The sequence below is a fragment of the Antechinus flavipes genome, chromosome 4 (genome assembly GCF_016432865.1).
Source record: "Antechinus flavipes isolate AdamAnt ecotype Samford, QLD, Australia chromosome 4, AdamAnt_v2, whole genome shotgun sequence".
Classification (NCBI taxonomy): domain Eukaryota; kingdom Metazoa; phylum Chordata; class Mammalia; order Dasyuromorphia; family Dasyuridae; genus Antechinus; species Antechinus flavipes.
The window spans coordinates 307,138,836-307,158,622 of NC_067401.1; the positions used below are offsets into that span (position 1 = coordinate 307,138,836).

At 33.6% G+C, this 19,787-nt stretch overlaps 1 protein-coding gene across 6 annotated transcripts in view; it reads left to right on the forward strand.

Moving 5' to 3' along the window:
• The window catches only part of TPD52L1 (TPD52 like 1), a 162,602-nt gene that overhangs the window by 138,477 nt on the left and 4,338 nt on the right, over positions 1–19,787 (forward strand). Inside the window, exons 4-7 of one of the 6 annotated variants that reach the window (XM_051997685.1) lie at positions 5,837–5,938; positions 10,575–10,589; positions 14,158–14,196; positions 16,436–16,496. In XM_051997685.1, coding sequence (XP_051853645.1) covers positions 5,837–5,938; positions 10,575–10,589; positions 14,158–14,196; positions 16,436–16,496 — 217 coding nt within the window. The remainder of the gene's footprint in view (positions 1–5,836; positions 5,939–10,574; positions 10,590–14,157; positions 14,197–16,435; positions 16,497–19,787) is intronic. The other 5 variants (XM_051997686.1, XM_051997688.1, XM_051997687.1 and 2 more) reach the window with 5 other exon arrangements.

The following is a 19,787-nucleotide window of genomic DNA, read 5'->3' on the forward strand; positions in this document are numbered from 1 at the left end:
AGGTAAATGTGGACTCGGTTATCCATTGTTCCCAGCCCTGTTTATCAAACAGCATTGGTGGAGGCTCTAGGAAGGAAGGAAACACCAAATTAACAGTTTTGTATGTACCCCTTCCTGTAGATTGTCATATTCTTCAACTTTGGGGAGGAACTCAGATTCAAGGAACATCACTTCTTTTGCTGAGGTAGACCCATCTGGATCTTAAAATTACCTTTAAAAGCTGTTTTCACCTTGAAGTCATTTGCTGATCTTCAGTGATCATTCAGTTATTGCTGCTGTGATGTACTTAGAATAAAACCCTTTTAATTCCTTTACCCTGAGTTTTACATCATGAATCACAGTGAAAGTCTAACTAAAGAATTTTCCTTTCAACATGTACCTGCAGTAGTATAATAGCATCTTAATTAGTCTCTACTTTAGTTGGTCTCTTCTCTAATTCATCCTCTGTACAGTTGCCACATTGATATTCTTTAAACACAGGTCTTCTTCTATTACTGTTCTGCAGAAGACTCTTCAGTGATTCCGTATTGCCTTTAGGATAAAATAAGAAATACTTACAACTTAGCTCCTACCTGCCTTTTCAGTCTGTTTTCATGTTACACTGCCCTTTATGCCCTCTACATCAAGGTTTGAAGTCTGCTCTCTATCACTATAGAAGCTATATATAGTTAGAGCCTGCTTTAAATTTTTACTCATTTTGACAAAAAAGAAACAAAGAAAAGAAAAAAAACCAACTGTTTTCAATCAAGTAGGTCTGCTAGATGTTCTCATTTTTTGTCTTTTTGCTTTTGAATAAGTGGTCCCCTATGTCTGGTCCCCTTTTCTTGTCCATCTCATAGATTTGAATACTTTTCCTGATTCACTCTTTCTAATTATTAAGACATTTTAATTTGTGAAAATATTTTGTAAATTCTTTCAATTTATTTGGTTCTGTACATGGTGTACCTCCCTCCATATTCCCCAATAGAATGCTGCTACTTTGTGTGCTGGAATTTGTTATTATTTTTGTATCTGGACCTACATATGTGCTTGGCACCTAATTGGCACTTAATAATTGCTGAATTGATTTAAATTGTGAAGGATAGATAGATAAGTGGAGAACAAATGATAGAGAAAATAGAGAGCGGAGGCATGAAGTGAGAAATCATAGTCATATTTTGGGAATACATCCTAGAATATCTAGTTTCCTTCAAAGGTCCCTCAGACAAAGTTCCTAAATGAGAGACATGGTAGAAAGCAGCTCAGTTTATGTTAGAGAATAGTGAGAGACTAGAAACTAGATGATGTAAATATTTGGAAATCATGCTTTTATATTTTTTGTATATAATAGTATATAATACCAAAGGTATTTGAACAGAAGCATTTGGAGGGAAATTGATTTATAGTAACAATGTTAAAAGGAGAAGAATTGGAGACTTTGGAATCTTCATCTAACTCTGATTTAATGAGAAGCTATTTTTTGAGTTGGCAGAATAAAAAGGAGTAAATTCTAAAAAATATTTTGAAAGAAGCAGTTTAACCTAGTGACTGAGAATAGGGAGAAGGATGCCTCAGGAGGAGAAAAATTGTACTATTTACATAAGAAAATCCAGAATCAGACATTGTTTGGAGAAAAGATGATATATGGTTTTAGATATGTTAAGTTTGAGTTCCCTACAGAACATTAGGAAATGTCCAGTAGATATTCTGAACTGAATCAAGGGAAAGTTAGACTCTGGGATTGGAGATTGGGATTTATCTACATAAGTGATTGTTGAAACTTTAAGAATAGATGGACTTATATGAAAAGGTGCTCTAAATCACTATTGATCAGAGAAATGCTGTGATGACCATGTATTTTAAAATCAGCCAAAGTCAGGAATTCAGGTTAAGGGAAAATCTTCGATCTTTATTCTTTGTGGAGGTGAAGGGGGATGGCCATGATATGAATCCGGCCAGCAGTCTCTCTGCCTCTATCTCTGCCCCTCTCTCTCCACCCACCAAAATCGTCCCTACATCATTTCCTATACAATATATTAGAACTCACACAAAGAATGGGTGGAGGCCATTCTTTCTCCAAGCATATATTAATAGAGTATAGTCCAATTACTATTTAGCCTCACGTGCTTGGGACTTCAGTGCATCAACTCAAGTTTTAGCCCATTACAAAATGCAAATTAACACAACTCTGAAGTACCACTACATACCTCTCAGATTGGCAAAGATGATAGGAAAAGGTAATGATGAATGTTGGAGAGGATGTGGGACAATAATACATTGTTGGTAGAGTTGTTTGTTTTTTACATAGAAATGTATGCCACATGTTTAATATTGACATCAGCAATTGCATAGGTCAAAAGAAAGATTGGGGCAGAGTTAAAATACAAACAAGATGCAGAGGAAGAATAGATCCAGAGGCATTAGAAGAGGGAGGAAGGCTGATAGTACTGAAAACCTATTCACATTGGGAATGAATTAAACACTACAAATATACCATGAAAGATATAGTGCCTTTCAAAAATCTATAAAGAATAAAGGGGAGGGATGGAAGGAGGAGGAAGCAAAAAGCAGAGGAAGAAGACAAAGGAGGGATCCTTGGGTGTGGGGATGTTAAGTAATATTAACAAGGCTTTGAAAAGCAAAGAGTCAGCAGGGATAGGAAAGAGGTATGTATGTATATGTATGTATGTGTGCACATATACATATCTATATATGTGTATATATAAATATATAACTATAGCCTACTTGGAGGAAGTTGGAGTATGAAAAGGGGAAAAAAAGAAGTAAAAAAATTACAAAGCAGAAAACAAAAGAACAACCTATAAGAAAGTAAAGAATATAATTTCTTGTGAATATAATTTCCTCTACTATTATATATCCTTTTTTGAACCTATAATTTATTGTTATATATTTTGAATCCTCCCTAGTGTTCTGCTGGGCACATGACAATGTTTTTTGTCTTATTTTGTTTTTTGTTTTCCTTTTTTTAAAATTCTGTTTTTTCCCCCAATTAAATACATTAAAAAGGAGGGGTCAACTAGATGACCTAGTGAATAGAACACTGGCCCTGGAGTCAGGAGGACTTGAGTTCAAATGTGACCTCAGATACTTAATACTTACTAGCTATGTGACCCTGGCCAAGTCACTTAACCCCAATTATATTCCCCCTCCCAAAAAAAGAAAGAAATAGAGGGAACAGATGATGGGCTGCTGCTTTAAAAAGTTTGATGGTGAAAGGAAATGAAAAATAGAATAACAGTAGCTTGAGCATATCATGAGGTCTAGGAAAGGCCTTTAAATTTAGTAGATCAGATTTTTTTGTTTAAAAAAAAAACAAAGACCAAAACATATGCATAAATATTTGGAAAGAGCCAGTAAAGAGGACAGATTTTGAAGCTGTTTTTGAGGATTAAAAGAACAACAACATATAATTAAACCAATTGTGCTTATGTAGTGTTTGTCTTTTTCTTGGATTAAAAGCTCTTATGGATAGGATCTTGTGGTTTATCATCTTTGTCATCAAGCATTCTATTTAAGTACATTGCATTTATGTTTCCCTGAAAATATTCAGTAAGTGAATTATTTTATGAAATTGAGTAACTGGAGTATCTTTAAACTTTCTGGAAATTGACCCTGAGATAACATTCAGTGGTGGGGGTTACATCATGTACATATCATTCCACCCTGTTTGAAGAGTGCTAATAGGTATTTCTGGTGGGTTCCCTGTGAATCTAGAAGTATAAAGTTGGTTGTTAATGTCGTTTTAATAAGATAAATGTTTAGAGTTGGAAGGACATCTAAGAGACCAAAGCCCCTTATTTTACAGATAATGAAATCAAGAGACAGAAAAGTTAAATGATTTGTCCAGCTATTAACAATATGAGATGGGATTTAAACCTGGTTCTTCTTGACTCCAAATCCAGTGCCCTCTAGTATTTATTTTTGTTTCAAGCATTTCAAGAAATAGTTTTTTACCTCCTTTAGGACAAGAATCCAAAAAACATTTATTTTAACAGGGAAGGAAACATTTATCAGGATCATCTGACTGAAAAAGGGGAAGTAAATGTGGTTCTTATCACTTTAGAGAGCTAGATATGTCCATTTCCTCAAAAGTTAATCTTTTACAAATTTTTCTTTAAAATATAGTAGATATGGGAAATTGATAGGAAGGATAAGCAGCAGTAAGACAATTTTAAAAACTCATGATGGAAAATGCTTCCCAAAGAAAGAACTATGGACTCTGAATGCAGGTAGAAACACTTGGTTGTTTTTTTCTTTCTCATTGTTTTTCCCTTTTGTTCTGATTCTTCTTTCAAAATATAATTAATGTAAAAATATGATTAACATGATTGTACATGTACAGTCCATATCAGATTGCTGGCTATCTTGGGGATAAAAGAAAGAAAAAGTGAATCTCAAAGTCTTATAAATGTGAATGTTGAAATCATATTTACTTATAATTGGAAAAAATAAAGTACTATTGGGAGAGAGGAGGGAAGAAACAGATCATCTGGTGAGTTCTATCTAAAGCAGAAATTCCTTTCTTGGAGAAAGGCACCTCTTAGGATTCTACCTTTTGATTTGCAAATAGGTGACTGATTCTAGCCTTCTACTTAGAATTGGTGGACAATTTCCTAGATCATAGGAACTGTGAAAGTTGCATAGTACTTTAAAATTGAAACAAAAAACATTTTAGTAAAGTTTTGTTAAAGTAACTCTCAAGTACCATGTTGTTTTATTATCTCATCAAATTGTTATGTTTTAAAATAATACCAAAACCTTGGGAATTACTTGTTAGGCCATTCAGACTCAGTGCCATGGAAAGAATATTGGAGTGGGATTCAGAAGACTTAAGAATGAATCTTGGCTATGCTACTTACAACCTGACCATGAACAATTCTGTTAAACTCTGTGCTCTAATTTCTTTATCTTTAAAATGATGGGTTTAGGTGACTTCTAAGGTCCCTTTGGGCTCCTAAATCTGTGATATCATGATCTTAAAAAGAGAGATGGGGGACTGAAACAACTTGAAGTGAGTTATTCTCGGGACAGTGGTGTCAAAGTCAAATAGAAAGAGGGGTCATTAATTCATACATAAGGGTCCCTGAGAACCTGTAACCATTTAGGGATATTTTTATTTGTTTTGTTAAATATTTCCCAGTTACATTTTAATCTCATGTATACAGCTCAGGAGGAATGTCTGGAAGCTGCATTCACAAGTTCCTGCTTAAATTTAAACCTACTTGCAGGTTAGATATGGATGCTCTAGCAACTTTTTAAAAAGAAAAGCAGTAGTTAACATCTTGATTATCCTTTTCAGAGGTGGAGACTTCAAGGAATTATTTAGCTAGTGGCTATCTTTGATTTTTAATCAGACATTTAAGCATTGATAGGTTAAATAACTAAATTGATTTTGTCTTTCCAAGTTACTTTTACACAGATTAAAAGCCTAACGAAACCTTAAATTTCCCACTAGGCATCTACCTTTTCTGGTCCCTACAGATAGCTTAGTTAGATTAGTGCTTACTTTAGAAAGTCCATCAAAGCTGAATTATAATGAATTTTTAAAGAGTGGTTCTTGAACCTTTTTGCATACAAAACAGATTGCTTTTAAAGGACACTTGTTCTCATTTTTGTGAGTCCATGTTTTCTACTGTGGTATTCCAAGGCTTTTCACCTTATATTGTGAAGTACAATGATGAATAGGAATATTAACTTCTATGGATTATTTCCCTCTTAAATCCATAGTACCTTAGAGATAGCTTTACAAATAAATAAGGATCTGGGAGTCAGATAGAGATTATACTGTCTGTTATCTGAACTGTTACTTAATGTTGTTACTCTCTTATATTTCTAGTTACAAGAAAACACATGAAACTCTGAGCCATGCAGGGCAGAAGGCAACTGCAGCTTTCAGCAACGTGGGCACAGCCATCAGCAAGAAGTTTGGAGACATGAGGTACTTCTAGATTGAGCTTTGGATTTGGCTTTGAAAAAGTAGGGAGTTATTCACTTCATTGTCAGCTGGTCTTCCTTCCCTTGCTATGTAATGTCTGATAGTAGCCACTGTGAGTAAGTGAGAAGTGTTTATCCCTTAGCTGTCTTGCCTTAGATAAAAGATAATGAGTCCATGGGAGAGAAGTTCTTCGAGACATTCTAGACATTTGTAATCACTACTATTGAGAGCAAAATAAGAGGAATTTCCTTTTCAGACCACCCTTAGGAAAGGCTTAATTACTATAATCTTAACATAGAAAACAAAATGTGTGAAATGAAATCTACCTGGAAAACTGCTCTTTAACTGATAAATCCTATCACATCTAGGCAGGATTGTTCATTCATGCTGCAGTATCTCTTGATTCTTGGTAGTAGAAAATAGTCCCAGCAAAGCAAGACCCTTTATCCTTTGATTTCTCAGTAAAGGTGTTTCTTTTGTTGTATAAAGATTGTTGAAAAGTTTTTCAGTGAAAGAATTATACAGGTATGTATATTTGTATGTTTGCATGTGTATATAAAAATATATACATACTCAAATATATATATGGATATATTTGTATATTTGAACATTTACATAATGCCTTATACTGCAATACTAATTTTTTTTTTTAGCATATTCTGCTGCTCAGTAAAGAGGCAGCATAGCATAATGGATGTAATTTTGGACTTGGAGTCTAGAAAACTTAAGTTCAAATTCTCTCTCAGATATTTCCAGCTGAGTGACCATAGATAAGTCACTTGCCTTCTGAGCCTGGAAGGGGGTCTTAGGCTTCCTCCTCTCTAATCACACAGATGATGAAACAATCAGTCAGTCAGCAAGCACTTATTAAACACCTCTTTTGTGCCAAACTGCCCTTAGGTACTGGGGAGATAAGAGGCAAAAATGAAACAGACCCTGCTCTTAAGAGCTTCCCTTCTACTTGATGAGACAATATGAAAGTATACATATCTGTCTGTATGTGTCTCTCTTGTATGTGTTTCTCTCCACACATATTTATGTATGTATGTATAAATAGCAAAGTGATAACTAAGTGTCTATAAGACAGACACCATCTGAAGAAATTTAGCTCTGTCAAGGCTGTATCTATTTTTGGTGTTTATTCTTGCAAAGTTAGAATATCTTATAGGAAATTAATTATACTTGAGATTTTTGGGGGGTTCCTTTGGAGCCTATTAGTTCAATAGGGTCCTATAAAATCACAGTGTAAAGAACTTAATAGAGACTCTAGTCCAGTATCATTTTAGAGAATAGGAAAAATAAGCCCAGAGAGGTTGTAACTTACCAGTTAGGATAGTGACAGTATAAAGACTTAAATCAAATTTTTATATCCCAATCCAGTGAGGTTTTTCCAGTAATGCTATTAAGTATTATCACATGCTCAGGAGATTGAATTTTATTTTTTAATCAATTTTTTTAAAAAAGAAGTGATTTTTGATGGATTTTTGTACAAATAACCTGCAGAACTATTCTCATAGTTTTATTATATGAGGGGGAAATATTTGTCTTAGAATCCAAACTGGTTTTCAACAAAAATAAATCAACTTCCATTCCACAGTTTCTTGGTCACCCAACTTAAATATGTCAGTGGACAAACATCTAAGTGCAGAATTTTATTTTCATCTTTTATTAATAAGATGATACCAATAAAATAATTGGTGTTCTTCAGTGAAAGAGGATGATATAAATGAGAATTTTGGATTTTATCTTTTCTCAGATGTTATTATAAAGCTAGAAATAAAAGCAAGGCAAGTATGAAAGTAGTTAATAAATATTTATTAAGTACCTACTTTGTGCCAGTCATTGTGCTTAGTGCTGGGGAGGGGTGGAAGGCTAAAGGCCATCTGCCATCAAATTGCTCACAGTCTAATGAGGAAAACAAATAAATATGTGAAAACAAACTATATTCAAGATAAAGAAGAAATAATTATAAGAGAGAAGGCACTAAAATTAAGAGAGTGAAGAGGAACTATATACTCTTTCTCTGATCACACACCTTCTACCTTCTGCTGCATGTGTCCCTAGAGGGATAATTCATTATTAGCTGAATTTGTTAACATAGTTTTAATTGGCCTCCCAAAATGAGAAAAATCATTTTCATATCATAACTAAGAGCTGGGATTACTTAAAAATTTTGTCCTAAGAATTTTTTATTTTTATTTTTTATTTTTTTTATGTTTTAGGAGCTTGGTATCAGAGTACCTACTAGTTTCCTTCTAATAATTCAGTGATTTCTATAGAAGATAGATCTGTCTTAGAATCCTTTTAAAAATTCTAGTTATTGAAGCATTAAAAAGGATTTTATTAATAAGGAGATATCATTTGTACAGGGTGTTCTAAAAGTCTTTAATCTATTAAATGTTTAAAACTGCTCAGACACTTTTGGAATACTTTGTACAATGTTAAGACATATAGACTTCAAGGAGACCACTCCAGCAAAGAGCCATTCATTCTATTTCACAGACACCAAAGTCAATTTGTTTGTGGAAGTAAAATAGGAACAGTGTGCTTAGAATATATATGAAGGCATGTGCATGTTTATGCATATAGAACATTATAGAGATTGGCTTCTATTATGTTTCTACCAATTATATTCCTAGATTTGAAGTGTATTTCTCAGGATTTTTCAATATTTCTTTAAATTATTACCTTCTATAAAAAATCAAGCTCTCTCATTGTAAACAAAGAAGAAAACAGTAACTCAAGTAAATTAACAAAGCATGCTTTGATACTCTAGGTTCACACTGTAGTGTGTAACATCTAGGTGTAATTTTAAAAATTCAGTGAGTAATTTTTCTAAATAGGATCTGACAATTCACTGAAATGAGGATAATTTTCTTTGTAAAAACTTGGTTGTTTTCAGGGAATGTTTAGATTCAAGGGAGAAAAGTCTACCTAATAAGATGCTTAGATATAATAAAAATTGTATGTATTTACACAGTCATTTAATAAACATCCCTAGATGAGAGAAAAAAAGAAAGGAACTTCTGAACATTTTAGAGTATTTAAAAGGATGTGTTAGGAAATGAAAGTGAACATAATTACTAAATTTTGTTCGAGATAGTTTTATTTTTAAAAAATACTTTTTGAGCAGATTTGATGTATGTGTGTGTATATGTATGTATGTATGTATGTGTGTATATATATTTATATAAAATATGTATATTCAAAAAAGTTCACAAATTCCCTTATTTTTGTGCATTCCAGATTTTTGAAAATCCAAATTAGGCTGTTTTTTCAAAGTTCTGTTTCCTTTTCCTTGATTTCCTTATATGAATCTTTCAGTAGCATGATGAGTTGATAGGAATGTAGAGCATGATTCTCTTTTCATGGAGTTTTTGGCTTGAGCATCGTAAATCAATCACTTTTTTCATAGTGCTTTTCATGGTGCTTTTATAGTTTATAAAGTGTGTTCCTCACAAATATTCTACAAGATGTTAAACATTGCAAGTTTTATCATTACCCTTTTATAGATGAGAAAACAGACCCAGAGCAACAAATATAAGACTTGACATGTAATTCTTGAACCCAGCTGACTTAATCCAATGTTCTTTCTACTATAGCGTGTAGAATATTTATCAATATTGATCAACAATCCCTCCTTTACTATTAATTACGCCATGAAAATTTTGATATATAAATAGAAATGGTGCTCATAGTTTATTTGATTTTTTTTTGTTGCATTTGATTTTTTTTTCCTACTTGTTTAGTAAAAACCTGGCCTTTGGATTATTTCCTCGACTTATTGATCAAGGTGACTTTCTCTTTTCTCTTTGGGATTTGGAATTCCACAGTTCAGGGTTATCATTTTAGTACTAGAATTTATTCTACTTCCTGTTCTTCTAATTCATTATTTGTAAGACTTGAAAAGCCTCTTAATTCCTCAGCTGATTCCTTTCTCCATCTGTAAAATGGGAATGATATCTGTCCTATGTCCCTGAAATAGTTGTTTTAAAGATAAAATGAGACAAGTGAATTTTTTTAATGTGTTGCATAAATGGAAGGAATTAGAAATATTTTAATTTATTACATTAGAAACTAAATTCCTTCTGGAATTTAGTTCTTACAGCATTTATTTAGATTATAATTTGGCTGAGATAATATGTTGAATTTTGTCATACTTTTGGCAATAGATTTATGCAGTAGATTCTTTATATCAGTGGCAACAAAAAAAAATTGTTTAACTGAAATCCAAGTCATAGTAAAAGTTAGTTGGAGTACCTTTGCTTTCCCACACTATGTATCAGCAAAATCATTAAAAGCAAACAAAAATAGTAAAATTAAAAGGTTTGAGTTAACTCTTCTCTTTGACTCTACAATGGTGGGTAAAGACAAGATAAGTACAAAGTAGACAAAAATTTGATTGTTGGAAGAAGCAAGGATTCTGTATACTATAACTATATCTCTTCAGTAATCAAAATTCATGAAACTCAAAACTCCAAGCATCATGATAAATGAAGAATATTTTAAGGAAAACGTAATCAATTTTCTTTGTTGCTTATAGGATTGTAAAAGTAAACAGAATGATTTCTCTATATACCGTTTCTAAATATGCTAACTCTTAACTTTTGTTGTTCTCATTTTGCTTCTCCTGCTGCAGATCCCATTCTATTGGGTAAGCTTTGTTGTTGGTTCCTTACTCTTGTTATGCTGGTCTTTGCCTTACTCCTCAGAAGTGAAATGGTATATTCTCTTTTCCTTTTATACCCCAAGCCAACATAAAAGCTTGTTTTATTCGTTAAAAAGTGTTTAGATTTTCATTTCACCACATGAATAGGAAGAAAGCTGAAGAGTGTTATACAACTGAGGTTTATTGAGCAAAATAGGTTTTTTTCAGAATAATTCAGATTAACATTCCTTCGTTTTTTAGTCTGGGAAGTAATTCTGTTAGGAATATATCTTTTTTCTTCATAGCATCTTCCCACATACATAAAGGACCTGGTTTTATGTGCATTTAAGATAGAAAAAAAATCAGTAAAAGTTGCAAAATCAGTTTGATGTATTGTACAGCTTGTTATGTAGCTGCCAATATGAAAATTAAAATTTAAGATATATATTACTTTTCTTCCTTTTCCTAAACTGAAGCATGCCTCTTGGCTCTCAGTGATTTTTTGGTAAACATTTTCCTATCTCAGTTCTATTTTTTCCCATCCTGTCATGATATGATTTACTTGTAATTTGAAGGCTAATCATTTCATGGCTTTTCTTGTACCTGTTTTCTTTTGTAAAACAAACTTTCCTGAAGATCTTCTCTAATTGCATTTTCACATAATTTATGAGAAAATGTTTTTGCCAATACTTTGTAATATATACATATCCCCCTAATGTAAACAGTAAGCAGTATCCCCAGGCTTAATTAAGGCTTTTCTTTATGCCTTCCTTAAAGAGCTGCATTATTGATTCTATTGACTGACATTTTAGGGAAAAGTTAACAAGGTGCACAAAAATCTTAGGAAAGCTGAAAGCAGAGATAGTGGGAATATGCTAGTATAGGTAACTGTGCTGTTCCCATAGGAAATAAAAGGTAATCTGGTCAAAGAATAATCTGTTTTCAAAAAACACATTTTAGCCTCAGTTTATCTCAACAGAATGGGACAAGATTCCTTAAAATAATAGTAATCAGGAAAGTCTGAACCAAGTATGTGTAAAGAAGGATGAATGGTGCTTGTTCCATATATAATGGTGAGGATATACCTTCACGAAATAAGAGATTTAATTTCATCATTAAATCTAAGTAGAAGTCTAGAATTTTCTTTACCCACTTAGCAAATTACTTAGAAGATTGTTGTAAGGGCAGAAAACTTTTCTTATCCATCCATCTTATGGTCCAAGTTCCCTGGCTAGCTAGGATTTTATAATACATCATTTGATGGCTTATTCTTGCTCTGCAAGTCTGGGAAAGCTCTAAATTTAGTTCCTTTTTATTTCCCATTAAGAATATTTCTTCATTCCCCCTTTACATTCATAGTTCAGGTTTGTATTTACAAGAAATAGAATGATAATAGGAAAAGTTTTTGAGACTCACAAATGCCAACCCCACTGTTCAAGTAAATGAATTGGCTATATACAAATAGCTAAGTTTACATGTTTACTGAGATAGTTCAGGAATTTGAATTCCTCCCAAGAAACCACTGCTTTAGCTTTTTTGGCTGAAGAAAAATGTTATTCATCATTTGCCCAGTTTTATAGTCATAGATAGGGAAAAGAAGATGGTCTTGCCCTGTGGAGTCTTTAAAGTAACAGTCATTCCCATTCAGACTCTGGAAACATCAAGGGTTCTGTAAACTTCCATTTATCTGCCATGTAAGCCAAGCTGTCTTTTTAATGCTGCTTCATGGCTTTCTCTATACTCACAAGTCTGGTACCCCCTAGCCATACAGCCCAGTCTTGTCTTTTAAAGCATTGCTTTCAACACAACATTTTATAACTTCCCCTCACAATTTTAGGTCTACTCACTTCCTTTCAGTTTTGTGGTTCCAGGGTAGAATAGACAGATCACAAATACTAGCAAAATGAAGTTTCAAACAGCCTTCTTTTGGAATAGCTGTGTGTTTGTAGTGATAGTGTTTGTATGTCTCTTTGCATTTTGAAATCTTATCTTATAGTTGGTACAAGCCTGTTGTAACCAAAAGGAAGGCATAGTGACCAACACGACAATCTTCAATTTCTCTTCATGGGAACATCATAATAATTTTAATTTAATAACAGCATTTATAAAGCTCTTTAGGATTTGCTAAGTACTTTACATTTATTGCCATTAGATTCTCACAACTATTCCTAGGCTAGTATTATCTCCATTTTACAAATGAAGAAATGGAAATTGAGAGATACAGGGTAATAGCTAATGAATGTCTGAAGCCAGATTTGTACTCAGATCTTCTAGACTACAAATCCTATATTCTGCTTTGCTGCTAAAATAAATGTTTCAGTGTTGGCTTATACTCTGGGCTCAGTGGATATGTACTCAAAGCACTCATACAGTTAGTGGAAGCTAAAATAGTTAATTTGAATTTAAGGTTGGAGAATTTTCCTTTCTATGGCCTCAGTGTCCTGAAATATGAGGAAATTGTGCAGCTTCGTCATCCCTGCTCTGGAGCCTAAATCCCTTAATATGAGTTCTCAGGAAGGGACTGGTGGTGCTGAGTCACAGCTATGTGGAAAATAAAAAAGGAATACAGATGGGAATCTGTATCGTCCCACTTCCTTGTCCTTCACAAAATGCTTCTGGTAATTTTCCCAGAACCAGGTGCTTTGAACTAGTCCACTGGGCAAGGAGACAGTCAAGGGGCCTCTGAGGATCTTAAATTTATTGCTACTGTAGCTGTCTTCAGTGGTATCTTGTTAAAAGGCAAATAAGAGTACCTCTAGCCCCCCATGCATATTAGTAATTGCCTTTTGATATTTTGTTAGGTAGTTTCAAGATTGTGATAATACAAGATTGGACTCTCATAGGGAAAGAGCCAACCATTTGTCAGTGAACAAATCTATCAGCAAGCGTTTATTAAGTGCTTATTTTTTTGCCAGAAACTTTGCAAAGCATTAGAAATCACAGAAAAGGAAATACATGGTCTGAGTCTTCAAGGATCTCATCTACTGGGGAAGAAGATAATGTGTAGATAACTAGTTGGAGGTAGCTGTTTTTTTAATATATATATATATATATATATTTTTTTTTTTACCCTGTAATTGTGAAACATGCAAATACTGCTTTTGCCTCTTTTTATTTCTTTTCCCTCTTTTCTTTCTCCCAAGGAGTACATTATCCTGGTTTTGAAGCCAGTGAGACCAAAGAAGTGAAGGAACTGGTTTATTTTTCTATTCCTCTCTTTTCTAAAATCTCCACCTTTCAGAAAAAATACAAGGTTGAACTGGAGAGGTTGGATTTGGCAAGTAGACCTGCCTGGTTGGAGCTGAGATCTGCAGCTATCTACAGTAGTCTGGATATCTTAACTAGAATGTTCAGGAATAAAATAGCATGCAGCCGTCCATTATTCTCTATTCACTTTTGTCATCTTTAGAAATGGATTCAGATACCCATAGGGCTTAATAAAAACAGTGTCCTGATGGTGGGTTGGCATGGTTGGTATTGCATGTATGTGAAAATGAAAAACCAAATTGGTAGAGGGCATTCTGTACTTACTGTGATGTTTTCTTTTTTCTCCTCATCTGCTTTCTCACTGAAGTTACTCTATTCGCCATTCCATAAGTATGCCTGCTATGAGGTAATGTGCTTAAGATATTTTTATATATCACTGTAAATGTATATAGAATTACTGTTTGGTTGGTATTTATTTTGTTTCTTTTTTTGTATGAAAGCAAAATAATACTAATAATAACCTGTTTTTCTCATCTTGTTTCCAATATTCTTAAGCAGCCAATGGAAAGTGGGTTAAAAATACCAATTAACAAATTTATTAAGCATTTATACCGATTATGTTGGGATATTGTTATTGCCTTTAAGGAACTTAGGTTCTACAGACTAGAGTGGAGAAATACAATGCAAAGTAAGGGCAGGGAAGAAATCCAAAATAGATCTAGGAAGATTTGGTAGGAAAGAGAAGCTTTTTAATTGAGGGAAAATGGGGAATTCAATTGGTGAAATCAAATGAAACAGAAGTATTTATTAAACAATTTCCTTCATGTTCTTCAACTTGTACAAAAAGGTAAGTTAATTAGTTTTTCTCTGTTGTGATTTCTGATGCAGGCTCACATTACTTGAGGCTATACAGTTTAATTCATTGTTTGGGGGGGATACAATAGGAACATTTGGTTTGGTAATTTGGTGATGGACTGAAGTAGATTCAAATTTGCCATCATCTACCCTGTCCATAATTAGGGTTCAAGCCCCCCTTTTTTGGTGTTTGGGTAACCAACAAATAACAATGATTTCTGCAATAGTAAAATGATTTAGAAAACCATTTTCGTCTTAATTTCCCCTTTAGTTACAAGGAATAAGTCCCCTGCTTTTTTATACTAAATTACATGGGGAAAATTTTATTAATTGGGATACTAAAGTTCTGTCCCCAAACCCTCAGTTTTGTAGATTGTTCCTTCCACCTTAGCTTTTCCAACTGTAGGACAGAGAATGTAAAATAGCATCCCAACAATTTATAATATTCATTGTGTAATTTTCAAAGTTTATTTTTAGCAGTTAGAAAAAAAAGGCAAAAATGTTTAGTTTGGAAATAAAATCTGTTTTTATCTCTTTACCATAGATAGGTTACTAAACCAAATTACTGTATATAATATGACCAAATGGCAAGGAAAGTGATATGTATATTAATGTGGAGAAAATAACAATAATAATAGCTAGCAATTATATAACTCTAAGGTTTACAAAACACCTCACCAATATTATCCCATTTGATCTTCACAACAACCCTGTGAGATAGATAGGTATTGGTATTAATCATCATTTTACAGAACTGAGTCTGGGAGAGGTTAAGCAATTTGCCCAGCTAGGTATCACAGAGCTAGTAAGGGAGCATTCAAACTCAGATCTTCCTGACTCCAGGTCCAGGTATCCCTTGTCCTGTCTAGCTACCTCAGAGCAGTTAATATGAGCTACCTGCATTCTGGTTAGTGAAAGAAGAGATTGATTTTTTGGGATCTGAATTTAGGGTAGCCGGTAATACCATTTGTATGGTAGACTGAGGGTTATCCTGAGTATTTGGAGGAGCTAACCTCAAATCCTGTCTCTAACACTCTCTCCTTGAGAAGTTATTAAAGTTTCTTAACTTCTCTAAATATTTTTACCCAAGTAAGTAGAGGGAGTTTCTACACTGGGAGTTCCCTATACTAATGAAATATAAGCCTAGACAAAATCAAATTAAAAAAAAAATTTGCAACCTATCATTTAACAAGAAATAGTAGAAACCGATTTCACAGGCAGGGTTGCCTAATTGCTTTAGGTATTAGAAAAGGGAACTTTAGTGATCCTTCCCCCTCCACCCCAGTAATATTCTTCCCTTTTCATTAAAGGGATGAATATCCTATTTTTTTAACTGAGAAAATTCAAATGAGGCTGTTTTCAATTTTTTATTCTTTCTGCAGCCTGGCCAAAAAGATGATGTTGTTAAAAAACTATTGTGACAGAAGTTTGAATTAGGAAATGCATATTTGAGGCTGTTGGCCCTTTGACTTCTAGGAAGCCATGGTGAGGGAATGGTCACCATCATAATATTGCAAATGACATTTAATTATTCTATAGTTAAGTGCCTCACTGGCTTGATTAGTTTTTTTTTTAAATGCTCATCTAGTCTCTGGATCTCTTTAGTGTGCTTGGGATTTGCAGTGGCACAAGGTACCTTTAAAATACAGCTGGTGCTGAATGGGAAATTGACAAGTGGTTTTTCCTCGGTATCTCAGCTTTTGACTAATAAAAGCAGCAAATCACACAGCACGGTTGCTAGGACGACTAGATCTGTAGAGCTTACTTCTCTCTCTTTTATTATGTTTTAGGAATTCTCCTACTTTCAAATCATTTGAGGAGAGGGTTGAGACAACTGTCACAAGCCTTAAGGTACAGATTAAGTGCTAAATCATGTGAATGAGTCTGTTAGGTGGAGACAGCTCAGTCATTGGTGCCATGTGTGCCAAAGCAGTCAGGCAGGCACCTCACACTATCCCAGCCAGGATACTGTGCAGCATATGAGGGCATGGCTACTGCAACCTAGACCCTGTTTCTCGAATGTACAGGTAATGGTAATCACCAGCACCAATCAGTTCTTGAAATATTGGTCTAGGTGAGACATTTGAGTGCCAAACTGTTCGTTTTAGTGGAGTTACTCTTGATTTCACCTCTTACTCTTAGGTTAGAGTGTCCAGGATGTCTCATGCACAGAGTGAATGCTTAAATACAGGAGGATAAAAGATATAGAAACCTAGAGTTTTGGAAAAATGGAGGAGACATCTCAAAACTCTTTTTCTAGTGGAGTGGCAAATGGAAGTTGACTACTTGTTGCTGCTGTTCCATCAGGTGTTCCCAGTTACTTTCTCCCTATATTGATCAAGTTATAGACAAGGAGATAAAAGCCCATAATTAGTTCAGAATACATTCTTTTGTAATGTTGACTAAATTCAGCCCAGGGATTCAAGTGAAATGTTTAGAATGTATGAATATAGATGTGTTGCCCCATTTTGCAGAAGAAAAAAAAAAGCAAGAAAACTCTTTAGAAAAATGTGTATGCGAACTCTTTTTAAGATGAAATAAATTCAATACATAAATATAGGTGTATGTCTTATGTATCTTATTATATTACCTTTTTTGGACTTGGTTTTCAATAAGTCTTCCCATGAAGTATCTTCTCTTAGATATTAAAATAAGTTTGTACACATGAGAAAAAAAAGATAAATTTCAATAGGTGATGTAGTTATTTACTAATAATTATCTATATTCCTTGAGAAGCCTTACATATTCTCCAGGCTGGGGGATTATAAAATGCTTTATAAAATGCTTTCCTTACAACACTCCCGGTTTTATCCTCATTTTATAAATTCAGTTAACAAGAAGTTAAGTGACTTACCCACAATGAAAAGTCATGGTTGGCACTCAAATTAAGATTTTTTAACTAAAAACCCAGTGTTTTTTCCACTTTGCCACCATGTGTGGCATGTAATTATTAAAATTTTTCGAAAAAAGGAATCAGGTAATTTTTTTAAGGCTGAAAACAACAGAAGAGTTATAAATGTATAACAGAAGTGATTTCTACACTAGGAGTTCCCTTAGGAATTTCAAGTCCAGACATACACACTCCTGTCACTAACCTACCCAAGACCATTTATGTAATTATTTTACTTTTTATTACAGTATAACTTCCTGTAAAGAAAAAAATTTCTGATTCTGGTCATTCATCCTTTTTGTATTTAAAAGCTTTCATTTGAGAGATTAGTAACATAGGATTATAATTTTCCTGATACTTTTCCTTCTGTGGAGTTATTATTATCCGAAAGGCCTTTTTCCATTGGTCCATTTTGTATCTTTTTACTCAATAAGTATATATAAAGTCCAAAAATGAAATCAACATATTATGTTTTAATCCTTTTCATCAGCAAAATCAGTGGTACTCTGCTAAATTTTTCTTCTCTAGTCATCATTCTCATCATCACCACAATGAGTCACCTAACCAGATATTTTAGGCTATCTAGAACATTGCCTGGATCTTCTGTGGAGAGACCTTACTTAGATTAAGAGATGTGTTTTCTTTCAATATTGATTTCTTTTCATAGTCTTCTATTCTGTAATAGTGATTTTAGTTTCTCATTGAACCAAAGATTTGAAGGAACCCAGAAAATCAATTTATCAGACATTTGATCAAAACCTAAGTCCCAAGCAAACAGGTTTCATATACTGGTAGTGAAGTTCTGATACAGGAGAAGTTGTACTTTTTAGGTTTCTGTTAAAAGACGGGGATATGATGAGAAGCAAAAGAAGAATAAAGAATGGCCTATTTTCATTTACTATTTGGAAATGTTGGTAAGCCCACACACTCTTTAAGTTTTTGAGCACCATTTGTAGCATCTCTGTTTCTTATGCTCTTAAATAGAGATAAATAAATTCTCACTGCTATTTACAGAAGTAATCTTGAAGATTTATTGCTCATTTTCAGCTTTCAGGTAGACTTATAACTTAATTAATTCTACTGGGATCTGCTTTAAAATAAGAAAATTTTGTGGAAAGTAAATTATATAACTGTCCTATCTTCTCAGTAGCTAGCCTCTTGTCTGTTGATGTAATCAAAAGAAAATAGCTGATCATTCTCTAATAATAACTTCATATATTTGATTACAAAGTCACTCTTTTTCCTTCCTTCCCCCTGAATAATCATAATTCTTCTAGCGTTTATTCTTGTACCTATTTTCCATTGTTAATCATCTTTATTTCTCTAAACCTTCTCCAAAAATGCCACATCCCTCTTACAAAATTGTACAAGATTAAATTGTGAGTTAATCCACTGATGCTATGGTATATTCTTGTTCACACATCTTCATATGATATTCTTTTTAAAACATCCACCATACTACAAACATTTGGCTTCTGTTGTGCTATGAGGCCTACTTTTGCATCCTTTCTTAGTCATTTGCCATGTGGCATTTGCATGGTCATCTTTCCTCTCCAAGTTAATTGTTTTGCTTTGAAACAATTCTCTTAATTCATTCAAGATCATTTTAAATTCAGTGCCCATCCCTGCAAATTACCATTTTATCCTACTCCAGCTGGATGTCAAATGTAAATTTAATGAGATGGCTTTTTATTTCATCTTTCAGGTCACTAGGAAAATGTTAAGGCACAGACCAATTCTTGTGAAACTGTGTTCATTATGTTGTTCCAGGTTGACAGAGAATTACCTACTGATAACTATAGTTTTTGTAGCCCCCTAAAGAGGATCATTTTCCCTCATTTTATTGCTGAATATGTCATGTAGACAGAAGTAATGAAGTATATCAAATAAGGCAGGAACCTTATTAAAACAACCCAAAGTAAATCATTATATTCCCATGCTCTTACCAACTTTTTGGTCTTTCATAAAAGATTAATTTGTCTTTCTTGGTAATACAAATGACATTTTATGCAAAGGGCATTAGTAAACATCAGGCAAGCTACTCTTAATTGCATAAAGTTACATATTCTTATTCTTGTTCTTGTCATTTAGTTTGCATCCCTGCACTCACATTGGATCTGTGCCTGAATTACTCAAGTCCATCACAGCCCCAATATGAATCATCTTATAAGTAAATAAAGGAAAGGAATGAGCTTTATAAAATTTCCTTTCCTTAAAGCCATTGGGGACCCACTGACCTTATTTTGAACTCT